Raw genomic sequence first — 19,264 nt, forward strand, 5'->3', positions numbered from 1 at the left:
TGGTGTAACGGTAAATGTTTTAAAAATATATTTTTCTATGCATGTCACTTACGAGATTGTACATTTCTTGGCAACTGACCTTCTTACCCTTTTTCAGCTGCTGCTTTGCTTTGGACCTGTATAACCTCCTCTGCTTACTAACCTCTAACCCTGCCTTGCCCTGCATCTCTCTGTTCTCCCAGATCCAGAATCTAAAGAGAGAGAAGTTACCCGTCGCTTTTCCCTAGCCTCCTCCATCAGCACCACGGTCACCACTTCTGCTCTGACCAAAGGTACTGTCATACTGCCTGCTAGGCGAGCCTGGTTCCCCTTCACGCTGACTGTGATACATCTACTGCCAAACACTTATGTTTAAGGGATAAGTCTGTACATCAGGCTCAAGTCTGATATATGCAGAGGGCTGCAGAGGGAGAGTGATCAGGGCCAGAATATGTCATCTGCAGAGAGAGAGAGAGGCCCAGCTGGGCCTATGTATCTGAAACATTTGCATGCATATGGAACCTGATCCCCTTTCCATTGAAATCAATGGGAGTTTTGTTGTCGACTTCATGATCTATCTGGATGAATATACCTCAAACAAGTCCCACCAATATTCACAGAAATTGAATTTGCTTTGCCTGAGTCTGCACCCGTTTTGCGTTTTCTTCCTGTGACTAGTCTATCGGACACATTCCCTGGCAGGAATGTTCATAGAAACAGCAGACTTGGATAATAGAAAATATGAATGGAAGTGGTCAGTTCTGAGCTCACAAATGCAAGGGTTTGCACAAGACACATGATTGTAAGAGTCATGTTCATCCAACAGTGAGGAAACTGAAGCATATCACCATGAGATCTGTGTGTGCATTTGTCAAGCAGTCTTCACAATACAGCACTCCAGAACAATTTATAGGCCAAGAGCTATTTGCAGAAAGTACTCAGAGCTAACGAAGAAACTGGAGCAAACTTTAAGCTGTTTGCGGGCAATTCACAAACAGAAAAAGTAGCTAAATTCATTTAGTAAAATTTAGAGCTAAGCAAAATCTACATGGGATCAAGCCCCTTATTCTTAGCACAGTTGGCTTTGAGTTGCATTGAAGAATATGAGCTAAGCCATTGCCTGAGCAAAGAGATGATGCGCTCCTGAAACCTGTGTTAGTGATGCTCTGGATGTAATGGACATAGTGTGGAGAAAGAGCTTTTCATCTGTTATCCTCATTCGGACTGTGGCTCCGGAGAGAGATGCCTGATTGCCATTTTAGCTGTGGGTAGGCTGGTGTGATATACAGTGTGACTAGGTAAGAGAGGAAATGGGAAGCCATAGCTGCACGGAGGAGCAGAGAGGGAACATCATATCCCTGGCATTGTTTTGTGGACTGGCTTATTGAAGAAAATGTGTATAAATTATAATGAAATATCAAGTGCATTGTGAGAGTTTCCAATCCAAAAATCATAATGGAGATTTTAATCAAAATAAGATTGGTGGGCAGGTTTCTTGGCCGGAAGGTGAGAAATGAAACCTGATTATGAATGATTTTAAGAGATGCAAGGCAGAGTCAATGATTTTCAATTACATATTTTATTGCTGTCAGGTACTTTAAGGAAAGATTTTGGGTGACATGCCCAAAGCATAAACTTTGCCTTGCCCTTACCCAAGTACAGAGCCAGTCAAGATTCTCATTTGCTCATTCAAGGGCCACTACTTGCCATTGTTCTCTTATCCTCCCTGGTAACAGACTAACCCCATCACATCATCTCACCTTGGGGATGTGAAGCAGGGCACGGGATGACTACCAGTAAATCAACTTGCAAGGGGCACCCTGCAACCCAGAATACAATGGCATCCTCTCTTGTTCAAGAGTATGCCTCTGGTACATTCACTGATCCAAGGCAGAGCCCTGCTGAGGTGGTTCTCAAAGCTGTGTCTTCCCTGAGACATTTGGATGGCCTAGTGCCACCTGCTGGACAAACGGGAGATGAAAGTCCATAAAAGTTGGGGCCAGTTACTTTTTCTCAATTTTACTTAAACTGTAAATGATCAAAGTTGCAAGAGGGGTTTTTTTCTTAGTGCATATCACAAAAGTGTTTTTCTTCCCCTTTTCCAGAATTGCTTAGTGGGTTGTTTTGGTTTTTTTGGATTTTGTTTGTTTTGTTTAGTAAATGCGTTATCCTACGCTCTTTACACTGGTCAGTTCCAGTAATTCCAGATCATGTTTCTCACAAACAGATAATGGGGAAAAAAGTTGTACTTCTAACTACATTTATAATCTTGTGCATCTGCAAACTTCACACAGGTCCCCTGGGTTCTGCAGTTAAAGTCAAGAGACATGAAATAAAGAGTGATCCAACTCCTCTGGGGTTTGAAGGTACAAGTATTGGCATCGTGCATGTAATTCTTCTCCATAGTTCATTGATACCATCCATATCTCTTCATCACTGGTGGTAGATTACATTAAAATCCACAATGATTTATGAGTTTAGTGTCTCAGTTTATGCTTGTCACCTCATTAGTTGAGCTATGTTTAAAGAATCTCATTTAGGGATGGGCCTGAATCAAAGCCCCAGGTCCAAACTCCCTTTGGGAAGGCAGTGAAGTTCCAGAATCTGGACCCAGTGCCAAATCTGGATTTTGTGGCTGTTTTCTTTCTCTATAAGGGTCAGAGCCCGCTGACTTGGTGGGGGCTGAGAGTTATTCAGAAGCAGAAACTGGATCCCATTTGGGTCCTTCGTCATCTCATCGATCCAAAGTAGGAGAAATTAACTGCAGTGCTGCCCAGATGGGAACCCTTCTGACACCGTATCAAGGGAATGGCACTTAATTGGCATTAAGTGGGGTCAATGACATTCTGCCTTAGTTTTAATAAAAAGTCTCACTGAGCTGCACCGTCACATTGAAGAGGAGAGTGGCACTGACAGCATTCGATAATCCCTATGCTGCATTTGACCTGCAAATTCTAGTTTGGCCATCCCTGTCCCTTTCCACTCTCCCCAGACATCACACTTGTAATGGTAGCAGGGGGTTTATGTATGCTGCATAGAGAGAAGGCTAGACACAGGCATTTTTGTCCATTAAAGGTGCAGTGTTTCATTTCATTCAAGCAGAGTTTAAGACTATTACCTGCAGCATATTCTTCCACTGGGGAGAGACAGATCTGAATTGAACAAAGGATGCTAACCAGTTCACAATTCAGGGTGGGATTCGCCACCATGTACTTGGAACAGCACATGCTTGCATGGCACAGTGTCCCCTTTTAATGGTCAATGGCTGGCTGTGACAAAGCTAGGTCATAGAGTCAGGGTATAGGGAGGACTCATGAGCCAGGGCTATCCAAGGAGAGGTAAACTGCAGAACGCTTCCTTCATCTGTGCTGCTTTGCAGAAATCTGTGTAGGCAAGGGGTGAGCGGCTCGTCAGTGATGGAACCAATCCGATATTCGGGGCCAGCTGCCTTATGAACCCCAGCAGAGGAAGCTGGACTTCAGAGGATGAAGGAAACAGTCCTGCGTACAGTCAGGGGGCTGTGGTTCAGGGCACAGATGAAAAGGGGGTTGTTCAGTTTTCTTCTCCCTGGTGACTCCAGCTCCTGAGTGCAGGATCATCCTGATCCCCTACTGAGTAGCATACCCCGTCTCTCTTAACACGAAACCATGACCATTGTCACATCTTTATTTGTGGATGCTGCTGCTTCCAAAGATCCAAGTGAGATACAATTGGTAACATTAAGGGATTGATTTTGCTGTGAAAAACCCTAAACCTCCCCAACCAATTTGCATTGATTAGGAATTATTCATTCATTCTTGGTCAGGAGGAACAATGTATGGTTTTTATTAGTCGTCATTTGCATGGTTATTGAAAACCACCCAAAACAAACTCGAGGAGCTACAGAAGTATTGCAAATGCTGCAAGGACAGTATGTTACGGGGGAAAATAAGGTAACTTTGGAGGAATGGAATACTGCACCATTCACCTGACAATTATTTTTCAGTCAATAAATGACATCCACATTTCTCTTTGGTTTGCTCTGTTTGCTCTCTGCACATCTCACATTGCATCTGTGTTTTAGTGGAATGCCGATGTGATTGCAGCAGTGTTTGCGTTCAAGAGATCAAACGTGCTTTTTTTTCGGCAGTAAAGGAATACATTTGGTAGTGGGTCCATGTTCAGTTATTCACTTTTAAGAAGAATCTCAGTAAGTGACAAACTTCTACTTCCTGTCACAGATGCTTTTGAGAACACCATCTTAGCCCAGACTAAATGTAATGCCAGTTCCATCACAAGACCAGTTCCTAGATCTGCTTCACAGACAGGTAAACAGAATTAAAATGTTCACAGTGCTTCATGTAAATCTGAGGATATTTATGACTATGTTAAACAATCTTTACCTTAAGCAAAGTTCTCATTATTTTCTCTCTCCATTTTTTTTAAAGGAAACATTATTTCCTTTGAAAGAAATGTAACCATAAGCCTAAGTCACTGCAGAATGTAGAAATAATGGACCGGACTCTGATTTTATTTAGTGGATTCAGAATAACTATTTTTAATTAACTCTGGTAAGTTCAGAATCTGGCCTGTGTTATTTTATAGCATCTCTGCAGCGTATGAAAACGTACTGAACATGGGCCGTCTCTGAAATCCTGACATTGCAATGAAAATTAGCAGAGAAAAGGATGGACCAGGTGATGGAGTTGTTGTAGGAATCTTTATTGCTGGGAAGCCGTTAAGTATTACAGTGAACATCTTGACTCTTGGCTGTGAATGACAATGGCATGAGATCACCACTAGTCTGCTCAGGAATGTTGTGGTTTTTTTGCTATAATCTAAATGTGTGAATTTAAATCAACAGTTTAGTTTATTTAGCTCAGGAAGGGGTTTAAGGTAAACCCAAAAAGCCACTATTATATTGGAAGAAGAGTATCTACCTGGGGGTTATATTGGTGTAACTATATCGGAATAACTAGTAAAACTTTCCCATGTCAGCAAGGCCTCTGATGTACCTTCCTGAATTGTTCTAAGTCGGACCACTCCCCATTTTAAAATATCTCTCTAAATGAAGCTTGGCTCTCCAGAGCAGTGCTTCTAGCCAAACTGTGGTTATTGCTCAGAATGATGGAAGAACAGACTATCTCCAGGGTTAGAAGCTTGGCACAGCGCCTTGGCTGACCTGGCAGCTAAAGAGCCAGTAACATCTGGAAGAAGAGGGACTTCAGACAAATGTGAAAAGATTTGGTCTAACTTTTAAGGACGCTTTGATTAATCTCTAACAGATGGAAATTGAGATATCGCTCTGGTGTTCCCTCCCATTCCTTTACCTTCCTTTCGCCTTTCCCTCCTCCCCCCATTTGCCACCTATTTTGGGGGAAAGGGGATTTTTTTCAGTAACATATAAATAAAAAAAACATGGTTCTGGGTTTGTATTGTTTTAAACCAACCTTTGCTCTAGAGTGTGCATACATGGCTGGGTCGTGCATAAGTATATTGTGAGAGCATCTGACTTTGCATCTTGTCTTTGCCATGGGACTAATTTGTGTTCAACAGGAGCAAGCTGTAAAAAGTTTGAATCCGTATCCAAGCTATCTGCACTTCTTGGATCTAGTAAGATGAAGGAAATGTCTGCTGCGCCCCTGCGTGGGTTCTTCCACCTCTCCCCCAGCATGCACCTATTCAGAGGCTGCCCAGTGCCCTTGTGAAGAGTCGTGTCCCTGCTTCTTCTTAATAAGCACATACTCCACACCTGTCTGAAAGGGGGTGTCCGTGGCCCCGCCCACTGCTCTGCACCAGCCCTCAGAGTTGGCCAAGCAGGGGGCACATTACACCCTGTCCCAGAGTGGCAGATTTGCCACTCCAGCATGTACATCCCAAGAGCTTCCTGGGGGAGGGAAGGTGGATTCCTCTTGGGATATAAAATAACACGGCACCTTGACACCCCGTTGCATGTCCGATGGCACTAAGATGAGACGGTTGTGTCTGGGCTGGAAATCTGCCTCTCACATTAGATCCCTGGTATTTCTTGCTGTGACAGTGTTGGAGGGAGCCCAAGAGAATCCCCTCTGACAGGATCAGGTCACTTCTGCTTCCATGGGTGCGTGCAGATGAATAGCAGAGAGAAAGGTGAAACTGTTTCAAGAAAGAGTCATTCAGTTCAGGTTCAAGTTTTGGGCAAAAGCTGAGGTGGGGGGGGAGGGAGAGGCAGCGAATCTGTTCACTTGGTCCTACTGTAAGTCTCATGAATGTTAGCCTGAACGCTGGCCGTTTTTCTTCGATACGTATAAACCCATGCATTGTGCTTCTGTGTAGCAGCTTCTCTCCCTTTGCACCACAGTGTGCAATGAAAAGCAAGTCACCTTTTTTATTAATAAAAAAAAATTGCAGAGTGCTGGAGCGTTCCACATTAGTGCTCACTTTTCTGGTGCAACATCTTGCCATTTGTGAGGGTTGCGCCGGAAGGCATTAGAATGGCTCAGCTGTGTGTCACAGGCTCTGTATTGCTAATAGAGATTCTCCTTTACCTGTGTCACGGAGTGTAGGGGAGTCAGGGCCCTACATCCCCACTTCCTGCGATTCACTGTGACGCTCAGCCAGCCAGTAAAACGGAAGGTTTATTGGACGATAGGAACACAGTCCCAACCAGAGCTTGTAGGTACAACCAGGACCCCTCAGTCAAGTCCTTTGGGGGGGGTGGGGGGGAAGGTATAAGGGAGCTTATATCCCAGCCCTGGGGCTCCCTCCATTTCCCCAGCCAGCTCCAAACTGAAACCCCCTCCAGCCGTCTCACCTGCCTCCCACTGGTTCCTGCTCCAGCCTTTGTCCAGTTTCCCAGGCAGAAGGTGTCACCTGGCCCCAACCCCCCTCCTGGGCTCTCATGTTACATGCTCAGGTATCTTCCCTCAAGGAAAGTCTCCCATCCCCAATGCAGACAGTCCCAGAAAACCTCCCCTGCAACATTCCCAGGTCAACACTCCCCACTCCCTGCTGTGTCACAACCTGAACGATTAGGGCTTGCACAGGAAGAGCTGAGTCCAATCCTCACCAAAGCTGTGAGGTTCCAAGTGGCTGTATGCACCATGATTTGTTGCTGTTACACATTTCTCTCTCCTATGACATTACAGTTTATTTACTGCCATGTATAACAGCAAGAGGAACCAGTTGATTTTGTCTGATATCAGATATCCACTACCCTGATCGGTCAAAAAGATTTATTCACATTAGGCATGTAAATCAGACCATCTCTTCTTGACTCCTGAACTCTGTATCAGTGCTGTGTCAAAAGACCTGTTCCCCCTGTTGTTCTAACTCCTTCCCCTCCCTCACAACTTCTGCCTTTGGCATACGTGCCAGTTTTTGGAAGCTGTTTGGGCATAAGATCAGCTGAAGGCTGGGGTTGGGTGAACTGTTATTCAAAAGCCTTTGGCCTCAAATACTAGACATACAGGGAGGTGAGCTAGAAGCTTGAAAACTGAAACAGACCCAGCCCACCTGAAAGGCTACTGAAAAACCCACAGTGGCTTTGCAAAGTCACCATTTGCCATAATTCTCTGCTCCTTGTCTCCTACATTCTGTGATTCTTAAACTGAAGATATTTAGCAATGTGAAATACATATGTAATATAGCAGGGGCAGGGGGGGAGGGAATCTATGAACTGCCTATTTAAATGTTTGGGTCCTCTAAGAGCAAATGCCCTGTAGTTAAATCCTGTTGTTTCATTTCCTTTGCAAAGGTTGGCCCAGCAGGCAGATGCCCTCGCTAGACACCTTTGAGGATTTCGAAGCCATCCCATCCAGCACAGATGAACTCTCCAACTCTTCTGACATGGAGGAAGAGGCCAATCCTAACAATGTAATTCTTTTCACTCCCATCACATTGTAAGCCTAGCCTGGAATGGGCATAAACTGCAGCGTTTGGATCCATGCATTTCCGAAGTTATGGGGTGTTTTAATTAGGGGGCTTGATTTGGTTCTAGGATGGGGGCAAAAGTTCAGAACTGGAACGGGGTGCAGATTTCCCTGAAGTTCAGGGCAGTTCACACATTCCTGGTGTTGGTTTTAGACCATCTTAGGTTTTCAAGAACCGTAAGATCTAAGGCTAGGCTACTGTATGTAGGTATAAGATTTAGCAGTGCCCAGAATGCCCATCCAGCCGGCACTTCTAGTGTTTCACAGTACTGGTAGCACCAGAGCCCTGTAAACATACTGACATGCCCAGGCATTGCTTTGGGATGCATTGAATTCTTCCCTAGGTTGTTTTGCCAGCCAGAATCACAGAAAGTCTCACTCACTTTTAACCTCCTGATTTAAATTATGTTTAAATATATTAGATACAGAAACAGGGGGAAATAACATAGTCCCTTCCCCTCACCCCTACACCTTTTTTGGTTCCCAAAACTCAGAAGGGTCTAAAACCAACCGTTATTTTGCTTTTCTCCAAAGTGAGAAATCATCCCAATGACTGGAACAATATGTTGTCATTAATATTACACCCAAGCTCAGATATTGTCAGTCTCATCCTATAGGCAGCACTCGTGAGGCCACATCTGGAGTATTGCGTCCAGTTTTGGGTCCCCCCACTACAGAAAGGATGTGGACAAATTAGAGAGAGTCCAGCAGCGGGCAACGAAAATGATCAGGGGGCTGGGGCATATGACTTATGAGGAGAGGCTGAGGGAACTGGGCTTATTTAGTCTGCAGAAGAGAGAGTGAGGGGGGATTTGATAGCAACCTTCTACTACCTGAATGGGGGTTCCAAAGAAGATGGAGTTAGGCTGTTTTCAGTGATACCAGATGACTGAGTAATGGTCTCAAGTTGCAGTGGGGGAGGTCTAGGTTGGATATTAGGAAAAAACTGTTTTATTAGGAGGGTGGTGAAGCACTGGAATGGGTTTCCTAGGGAGGTGGTGAAATCTCCATCTTTAGAGGCTTTTAGGCCCAGCTTGACAAAGCCCTGGCTGGGATGATTTAGTTGGGGATTGGTCCTGCTTTGAGCAGGGGGTGGGACTAGATGACCTCCTAAGATATCTTCCAACCCTAAACTTCTATGATTCTATGAATCATCACAGCCCCGCTATAAACCCCATAAATAAAGGGGTGAGGGGTGCTGATTCCATTTTTACTTATACCATCTTTGTACTGGTCCACTGACGTCAATGGGCCTTACTCCTGATATACACCAGCGTCACTGAGAGCAGAAGCAAACACAGGAATGGAGAAAGAAGCCCTTAACTGCAGTACAAGTTCATTCATTCGTTTGGGCTCTTCTACAGCGCCTCTTTCTGTAGCATCTGGGAACTTCACATTCCCTTTAAAAATAAGTAAATTCAAACACATCTGGATCACCCAAACTGATGACTCCATAAAATCAAACAGAAACCCACTGTCAGAATGATGGCTGATTTATTAATTGCGGAGTTTGAATAGGCAGGTGAGTCCTGCACTGATACCTGAATATCACTAACCTCACGCGCTGACCAAAAATAAAAGAATGAAAAAGCTACGACATTCCCAGAAGAATAAATCTCTGCAAAGCCTAGCTCATTATGTTAACCAGAAAGTCTCTCTCTTTTGTTTCCTCCCTTCATGGTAACTATATGCTGTATTGTTTCATTGGTTTTAGGGGTCCAATCTTTTACGGGTAGAAGGAAGTTATGAAACCTGTTTTCCAGAGTCTCTCACTCTAGAAAATGGAGATTTAGTGCATTTTGTACAGGAAGGAGAAAATGGACAATGGTAAGTACAAAAGAGAAAGTTGCAGCTAGGACAGCTGTAACCACATGTGAGAGGTGGAAAAACTAATTAGAAGGATCTGAAAACATCTGCAGAAACGAAACCCAAAGCAGGAGGAAACCTATAGAAAATAGAGAGAACCCCACCTTGTACGGTCTGTGGCAGAGTCTAACATGGCCTAAAGATGGGTTATTATGTACAAGGGATATATTCTCTCTGTGATACATGCACATAACCCATTTGCACCAAGGAGATACATTGGCACCATTGTACACTTATACCAGTGGGACCATTGTATGCCTAGCACCTGCAGCTCCTCTTGAAGTCAAGAATTTCTTCTGTCCACTGGGCTCAGCCCCTCTCTGGATCAGCTGTGTATTGAGGGTAGGATGAGGTTAACATGTATTTGAAAAGTTACTGTGTCAGATGTGGAGTCTAAATTCAACCACCAAAGTACGAAACAGAGGGGTTTTAGTCCTGCTTCAAGAGTGAAAGGGTAATTAATCCCTGTAACAACTTACCAAGGGTTGTGGTGGGTTCTCCATCACTTGCCATTTTTAAATCAGGGTTCGATGTTTTTCTAAAAGATCTGCTCTAGGAATTACTTGGGGGAAGTTCTCTGGCCTGTGTTTGAAGGTCAGACTGGATGATCGCAATGGTCCCCTCTGGCTCTGGATTCTATGGATCAGAGCCCAGCTTTAACAAAGGGGTCACTACGAATACCCCCACAGTTTAATAAACTAATCTACTAGTAACTTTTCTGATTCACCGCAGTGTGACAGGAGAGGCTCCTCCAATCGCTCCGCAGTCATGCTGCCTGACTCAAGTGCAGTGACCCTGGCCGGTCCCACCTAGTCCCCTTTGGCCAGTAGTGGCTGGACATGAGGCTTGGGTGGAGAGAGACATGAAACCAGAGGGGATGGGAAATAGTTGGGCCTCTGGCAGGGGTGAGGCGCACCCTTGGGAACAGAGGAAAATATACCAGTGGCTGCATCCTGCTCTCACTTACATCAGTGCAAGTCCATTGGTCAAAGGTGGGATAAGTTAGATTCCCTTGCAGTCATTTAGGCTGCCTCTGCACTGCGAGCTACGGGCGTGATTCCCAGCTCACCAGACATACTCGCCTTAGCTCTCATCAAGCGAGGATACTAAAAATAGCAGTGTGGCCATGGCACAGGCTACTCCCCTGAGTACCAACCCGCCTGAACGTACGTGGGGTGCTGAGCTTCGCGCGAGACCATCTACGCAAGCTGGGAATCACATCCCTAGCGCACGGTGTAGAAAGAGCCCTAGGCTCCCTGAGACTTGGACGCCCTTAAGACTTCCTTCTACCTGCGTACGGATGAATGACTGTCGGGAATTCTAAACAGGTGTAACTTGCATGCCAAGAGGCTGGGATACGGTGTAAGTCATAGCGTGGCCCCCTATAATTGACTTCTTGCCCTGTCCTAGTAGGTCCCTTTCCTGCCACACTTTCCTTTGACTAGTCCTTGAATGTGGGAGTTACACTCATTTAGACTCCGTAAGGCTACCTTACAGCCAGACTCAGGGGGCCAAAGTCAGGGGTGATGTGTAGGTGATGGGGTGGGAGTAAGTTTCATGTTGGGAGTCAGGTGTGAGTCTGAGTTAATACAGCCAAGGGGGGCTTAGTCAGTGTCACATTCAGACTGAAGGGGAAGACAAAGTTGTCAGATACCTCATCTTAGACACCTCCTGGAGACGCCTCTGAATTTGTCCCACCATCTCAAAAACATTGGCCAGATCTGGAGCTTCACTATTTCCCCTTGCCTATTCCTTCCTCCCCCCCCCCCCCCCCCGCCCAACTGTTCCTCAGACGTTCTTGTTAAACCCTGGATTTGTGCTGGAAATGGCCCACCTTCATTATCATACACATTGTAAGGAGAGTGATCACTTTAGATAAGCTATTACCAACAGGAGAGTGGGGTGGTGGGGGGCGGAGGGGAGAAAACCTGGATTTGTGCTGGAAATGGTCCACCTTGATTATCATACACATTGTAAGGAGCGTGATCACTTTAGATAAGCTATTACGAGCAGGAGTGTGGGGTGAGGGGAGAGAACCATTTTTTCATGGTCTGTGTGTATAAAAACATCTTTTGTATTTTCCACAGTATGCATCCGATGAAGCGAGCTATAGCTCACGAAAGCTTATGCTCAAATAAATTGGTTAGTCTCTAAGGTGCCACAAGTCCTCCTTGTCTTTTTGCGAATACAGACTAACACGGCTGCTACTCTGAAACCTGCCACACAGTGTGTGTCTTTGCAGTGAGCAGATTCAGAAACCCTGTAGCACAGTCACACCCTCAGGCTGCTGGCCCCGTGCACAGCTGCCCCAGAATTGGGGGAGTGCTAAGGTGAGCTTTACATCGCCACCCTAGCAATCTACACCTCCCACCCCTGCTGCTCTTTGGCCGTAGCTGAGGAGTTACCCCTATAACGTGCATTTTCATGAAGAACTGTACCAGTGGGAAGGGAGGTGGGGAAATGCATTGACTGCTCACTCTGAATTTCCAGGTTAGTAAAGAAGCTGGCTTCTGAGAAAAGCGATTGGGTTCCTTCCAGTGTGTTACAGCCAGCAGAAGGCGATAGTAACAGTATCCTTAGGAAGAACAATGCAGGTAATAAAGAGTTTCTAATGGGGTTTTAAAAGCTCTTTGATTTTCCGTTTTTGTTAATGAAAAGGCACGTTGGCACCTGATCAAACATACACATGACAGTACAATATGTCTTCAATCTAACTGTCTCACTGGAGCAGGGCTAGAGGTGGCATTTCAGTCCCAGTTGGAGTTCAAGGTTCAAACCCACGATCAGGGCTATGGTTCGGGTTTGGATTTGATGACATCAAAATCTCATGAACTGTTGTTGCGGAGCAGGTGCTCTCACAATATTTCCACCACCTTGGGCTAACGTTTTTTCAAGAAGGGCTGTCCCGGTGAGATTTCAGTCAAACCAGAACTAGAAATAGTCCTTTTCCAGTTTCGGATCTGACCCAAAACCCAAACCGTAGGGCAGGGATTGGATTTAGAGAGTTGCATCTGAGCACCCTCTGAAAATCCGGTTTAACATTACAATTTTGGCCCCTCTTTATAAATATCAGGCTGAAATCTGCCTTCAGTTACATCTTGCATTGGAAACAAAATGTAACTGAGAGCAGAACCTGTCATGATCCATTTACTTGAGATCTGAAGGTGAGAGCTAATGATGGTTTTGTTGTTGTTTTTCAATTTGCTAAGATTTAGGAAAGCACTTTTGAAAATTAACAAGAATTTCTTGCTGCAGTTTAAGAGAAACACATGGTAGTTAAAGCTGGAACCTAATGAATCAGTGTTCCACCTAGACCAATGTCCTGTCACTGACACTAACTTATAACCGATGCTCCAGAAGAAAACCAAAAACACATGATGTACCTAACCAGTTGTTCAAGGGAATTCCTTCCTGACCCTACCTGATGATCAGCTAGTGCCATGAAGCATGAGGGTTGAGATTAGGTTTTTTTCAATTTTATTTTACTGCTGTGTACTTATTAATAGCAAACCTCCATATTGTAGCTTACAAGTCCTTGAGATATCCCTGTAGTGACAACCTGTGTGTGTTTGTTTTTCAGAAGTGTACAATGATACATGCAGCATGGCCCTGGCAGACACTGAAATTAAGGAAAGTGAGCTGGCCAGAAGCTTAACGGCAGAACAGAGGGCTGGGAGTTGAACTGCAGGACAGGTTTTCCTCAGGACTCCTTTCTCTTCTTTGTTTGTTTTGGTGGATGCTGGATCAAGTCACCGTTCCCACAAGCTCTGAGCTTCAGAATTCATTCCAACCACATTGACAGGAAAGCTGCTAGGTCCAAGGCATGAGCGGGAAAACTGAAGGAGCATTAAAAATTCAAACGGCATCAAAATCATCTTCAGTATTGAACAGAAAAAATGCTTCTCGCATTGTTTATTGAATCATTGGATAGGATGTGGCCTAAATTAGGTCGACAGCAAAGTGAAAAGTTACTATGCACTCACCTTGTGGCTACATCGCTTGGACGTTGGGTTACTTCAGAAGAACATGGTCACCAGTTACTGCTCCACCATGGGAATGTCCTGGATTGTTTCTGTTCATTTGGCTCTGCTGCTGTGCCTTCCGCTGCCTCCCTTAACTCCACTGGATAGAAAATGATGTGTTCAGTCATTTCTAACTGATCATTAACAGGAACAGAAAACTGCAGGGTAGTGGTGGGGGAAATACAAGTCCCGAATCAATGAAGCTTAGCACAGCGATGGTGTGACTGCTTCCTCTCAGTGAATAGTCTTCTGTTTACAAGATCTTTGGAGGAGACTTGACTAAGAGGTGGCGATTCAGACTGAGGCAGGAACCAATATATGGCAACTATTGTGACATTTTGAGGTCTTTTTGCAGTATAAACAAATTCTTTCCCCCAGTCTGTGGGTTTTGGATCACATCCCTCCACATTTGGTGCTGATAATTCTGTTGAATGCCATTTAACGTTCTACATTTGAGTAGACTGCATGCTGTACACTTTCTCTGTGTGCTGGACTTTGGACTAGGTACGGTTCATTCCCATATGGTATCAGACTATACTTCGGCATTTGCAAATGGGCAGGTGGGCTTTAGAAGCTCGGAGGAATAGATAAAGTGTTATCGTTATATGCTTCTTTCCAGGACATTTTATTAAGGACTGTACCAAATCTCTGCAGCATAAGGATATCACGGAGATCCGTAAAATTCCTATAGAAATCATTAGCTCTTTCAGAGCAGGTCCGATGGCATTTGCATGGCGGCAATTTGATGCAAAATGGGAGTTTTAGATCCTACAAAGCTGCTAGTACCTTAAGTTTTGCAAACGTAAATATTGACCTAGGACTGTGAAAACAGAAAAAGACTGGCCTGAAAGAAATTATGCTAGAGAGCTCAAAAGTTAGTGATTGATTTTGACTAAACGAGACCATGATTAGTGATGCCCCGTATAAATTAAAGGCTATCATAGCACTGAAAAGGGAGAAAAGGCCAAACCAAAAGCAAAGCACTCATTATGAATTGTACCATGGGCAAAATAGGACGATGAATTAATAATGCTTTAAACTATGGTTTCATTGCAGGGACACAAGTGTTTTTCTTTGTATCGTGGAGGTTTTGGGGGGGTTGATGGCGCAATTACCATGATACAGCAAAGCATTGAAGCATGTGAATAGTCCCAGCAAAGATAAAATTAAGGCACAGGCTTAATTATACCTTGCTGAATTGGAGCTCTAGAGAGCTTATTGGTTTAATGATGAGTTTGACTGCGGTACCAAACAGAATGAATGCTGGCTTAGAACACCAAGTTGCTCATCCAACCTCCAAATACCTAACTCCTTTGATTTGTGCTGCTTTCTATTTTGCTGATTTGTGTCTAGAGGAAACACGATTCAGTGGGACAGAGCCTTCCTTCTTTTACTGAAGTCAGTGCTGCTGCACTGAAATAAGGATTTGGCCCATGTTGTCCTGCGGATAGATCTCATTTACACTAAATGACATTCAGGCCCAGTATTGCCCTGAGGAACAAACACACACAACTCCTGCAGAAGTCATGTGAGCGACTTGAAGGCAAAGTCAAGTCCCTCCAGTCCCCAATACAATGAAATTTTCTCAGAGTGAAGTCATTTTCTTCCCCACAGGATAACTTCACTGAGACATCCTTGTTATTATCAGTAGCGTATGCAGTACTGCACTAATGAAATTGCCAAACCGAAAATTTATTTGTACTGTTATTGTTGACTTGTGGAAAGGCCAAACATTGCACTTTGGAATCTCTCTAGAGGAAAGGCTAGGATTTGACATTATTGTTGTTGTTGATAAAATATCCGTCTCCCAGGAGTGGGAGCCAGTGGGGTCTATCTTTAGAGGACAGGAAATCAGGAATCCTTTGGGTTCTGTTCCTGCCTCTGCCTCTTGCAGTGTTAACTTGGGCCAAATCCCTTAACCCCTCAGTGCCTCTGTTTCCCCATCTGTAAAATGGGATGATGACATTTTGTTATGTGCAGAAGGTGTCAGCTTACAGTCTCCCCTCACTCAGCCCTGCAGCTGGGTGCCAGCAGGTGCACCTAAGGTGGGGGGACCCCTGGCCCTGAACCCAGGCTGGACACCTGTGCCCTCTTGGGCAGTGAGTGAAGCAACAACAGATTTGATAGCTGTCTCCCCCCACACATACACCCCTTTATGTTCAAGGAGCACTCGCATAACATCCTGCCTGGGTCCTACTTGGGCACCCTGGGACTAGTGCGGGGACAGGTTTTCTTTTCCTTCAGTGCACCATGGCAACAACAGCTGCAAAATTATAGTTTGGATTTTAACTACTTCCCCCACACACACACACACCTTTTTTTAATAACATTTCTGACACTTTTTTTCAAACAAAGTTTGTCCTGGTTTGACCAAGGTCTGTAGGTCACGCTGATACCATGAACATACTGAAGAGGGAGAGAATCATTCACTACCATGTGGCTGTGTGAATTGGATACAGCACTCAGGTTTCAGTCATGGTTGGGGGCTGGTTAGAACGCAGCTGGCCACAGATACAGCTTAGATGCTTGATGCTCTTGCTGCCTAGCAAGCCTTCAACAGTGTTTTAGCTGTGTCCGTGACCCTTGCTACCAAGAGCCCAAGGCTTCTTGTTTGGTCCTGTCCCATCCACTTTACAAGCTCAGACCATATTTTATCCATTTTGGCCATTGCTGTGTTGTAGCTGGGTACCCTGAGATGGCTGGTTTTTACATTGTCGTATCAACCTTCGACTGAGTTCTGTATTGCTGGGGTTTTATAATAAAGTTCAAATGCTTTTGTTTTATGAGGAGTCAAAGTTTAAGCTGACGACAATTTGTTGAGTAGATGAGCCCTAAATCACAGTCTCATGACATGTTTACACTGTTTGGAGAAGGTTTGGTAGCTGCCAGGATGTTTAAAAATGGTGGTTGCTAACAGGCTTCAACCAGTGCTTAATTTGAAAGGAAAGAGGTGCCAGGGCTCAAGCACTTAGGGGCTCAAGCAATTTTTTTTTATATTCATAACTGATGCGGCAAGCCCAGAGGTGCCAGGGCTATGAACGGTCGAGCCTAGAGGTGCTCAGCCCTGGCAAGCCCTAGCATAAATTAAGCCCTGGCTTCCACTCTCAAGGTCTCAGGCCCAGTCTATGCTATAAAAATAACCAGGCCTCAGCCTCCACTAGTTTTATGGAGTAGAGATGCGGGCCCACAGTCTTGACACACAGTTGCCCAACCATGTTCTAACGGTGGCTTTCCTTGCCAGCGGGAATCGAGATTTGTGTGGTTGGTGTTCCGCTTGCTTAACCATTTTAGTAGCCAGCCTTTGAGATTTCAAACAGGCTTGGGTGGCAGAAAGGTCAGGAGCTTCCTTTAAAAAAAAAAAAAAAGTGCTTTGGGTCTGATTTGCTGTTAGATGATCAGAAGTATTTAAAGCAGACAGATTGTGTAGTTCCAGCAGCAGCTGGAGTGGAAAGTTGCTACTAAGATTTCTGCTGCCCAGCTGAGAATTGGTACGGTTCATAATGCTTACATATTTTCCATGTTGATGCTGATGTATTTGTATATTATGACTGATGAGAGATAATCAGACAGGGAAAAAGCACAGAACTCTCTCGATAACTTGCCTGTCTCCCCTTCCCCCCACACCCCAGTCACGACAGAATGTATGAATTTATAACCCACAACCACCAAGTGTGTGAATCTGGAATTTCTGTAAATAGGCCATTCTGAACTGTGTAAAACCACACTTTGTTTGGTCTTTATAAAAAGTATAAATACTGTAGTACAAAACACTCTGTGTAGTTGGCATTTCTGTGTAATATAAGGAGAAAAATGAGCTTGTCATTCATTTTAAATGAGAGGGGCTTAGTAAGGTCCCATCTACACAGCTGAAAAATTCATGCTTATGTTGAATTTAGCCTTAGTTATGACCATCACATATTTGGCCACAAAAGATATGAAACCATTTTTCCTTTACAGATCTCCCTTAATCGTGTCCCTGAATCATGTTAAACACTTAGAGAAGTCCAAGGCTTTACCTAGGGTTCAACAGCATGGTTAAGACTCATGTAAGCTAAGACTGTAACCAGATCATGGAACAAACCCATATTGTAGCTGGGTTCCCCAACACATTTATAAATGGGCCCTAAGCAATGTATTTGCAGTGTATAATTTGGACTTTAATTGTGTGTTTTGCAAGCTATCTACACAGCCTGAGCCAACTGCATGGGGTAACTCTGCAAAAGGACAGGGAGGTAAAATGCACAAACTGTCAGAATTTATTAAGCAAACTAAACCTGGAATATGTTTTGCCAAAATTTCAGAGCACATCCCAGATTGTATGAGCCAAAATTTTCTCATCTCACACCTAGTGTAACTCCATTATGGGGTTTACCCAGACCAGTAAGGGGTTCAGTCAAGTCACTCTCTGACTGGTAACCACAGGTATCCTCTGGTTGTGCAGCTTTGGTCCAGAGCGCTGACCCCAGCATCCTGCCAGCAGCCCACAAGCCTCACCCTGCCTTTGCCCAACTTGGTTATGCCTTGCAGGCCGACCTTGGTACCCTTCCAGCCCTCAGATCTTCCTGCTATGGGGACCAGTCCCTCTCACTGGATCCACACAGACAAAGTGTTAGGTCTGCTGCCTCTACAGAGTCAGTAAAACATGCCAACCTATCAGCTTACTAGAAGTACACACTTTAGCACTGATCTGACCCAGCACTGATGATTTATAATGAAAGCAAATCAAGTTTATTAACAAAAAAGCCTGGATTCAGTGATACCAAGGTAAAGAAATAAAAGGTAGAGATGGTTACAAGCAAACAGAAGTGAAAACATGCAGCTAAAAGTCTAAAACTTAATCTACCAAATTAGTCTTTGTTCAAGATGGTTTCTCTCACCCACAGTCTCCTTTTCAGCTTTGTATTGCCCAGCCTGGCGATGACCTAGCACAGAGATCAAATCGCTTGGTTTCTTTGTCTCCTTAAGTGAAGGATCACTTAGAGGTTTGCTCCACCTCTCTTTATAATTCGGTGAGCCTTCAGAATAGATTTTTCCGGGCGGTTCATGCTGAGTAAGGAACAATGAGGTTTGGGAGATAAAGGTTCACGTTGATTTCTCTGCCACTAGTGGGTGCTACTATGCAAATTATCTCTTCCTGCTGCAACCTCTAATACAAAAGAATAGCCCACTGAATTTGGGCCACACTTGGTTTGAGGCATTGGCCTCTCTCCTTTATCTGGAGGAAACTCGTTTACCAACTCCCCTGGATGAACCTGCGTTAAGCACCTTTTAGTCAAGACTTTAAAGCATTGTATCAGTGAGTAACCATAATTTCACATACCGCTTTGTTAAACACGTTTCACAATGATGTCACTGACCAGTGTGTCATTAGTTTTCAAATGATACCTCATAAGGCGTGTTTTGTACAATAACCATTCCTGTAGCATACAGGGTGTGAGTATAGGGGTGCCTAGGGTCACACAGGGACCTAGGCATACATCTGAAGAAGTGGATATTCACCCATGAAAG

General features: G+C 44.5%; 1 protein-coding gene across 2 annotated transcripts in view; it reads left to right on the plus strand.

Moving 5' to 3' along the window:
• The window catches only part of MCF2L2 (MCF.2 cell line derived transforming sequence-like 2), a 317,075-nt gene extending 302,413 nt beyond the window's left edge, over positions 1 to 14,662 (plus strand). For both annotated transcript variants that reach the window (XM_048863063.2, XM_048863066.2), the window contains 7 exons: positions 183 to 272; positions 2,274 to 2,345; positions 4,200 to 4,286; positions 7,694 to 7,812; positions 9,583 to 9,695; positions 12,225 to 12,328; positions 13,315 to 14,662. In XM_048863063.2, the coding sequence (XP_048719020.2) occupies positions 183 to 272; positions 2,274 to 2,345; positions 4,200 to 4,286; positions 7,694 to 7,812; positions 9,583 to 9,695; positions 12,225 to 12,328; positions 13,315 to 13,415 (686 nt within the window). In that variant the 3' untranslated portion in view covers positions 13,416 to 14,662. The remainder of the gene's footprint in view (positions 1 to 182; positions 273 to 2,273; positions 2,346 to 4,199; positions 4,287 to 7,693; positions 7,813 to 9,582; positions 9,696 to 12,224; positions 12,329 to 13,314) is intronic.
• Positions 14,663 to 19,264: the final 4,602 nt, after the last annotated feature.

Source organism: Caretta caretta, chromosome 9 (genome assembly GCF_965140235.1).
Source record: "Caretta caretta isolate rCarCar2 chromosome 9, rCarCar1.hap1, whole genome shotgun sequence".
Classification (NCBI taxonomy): domain Eukaryota; kingdom Metazoa; phylum Chordata; order Testudines; family Cheloniidae; genus Caretta; species Caretta caretta.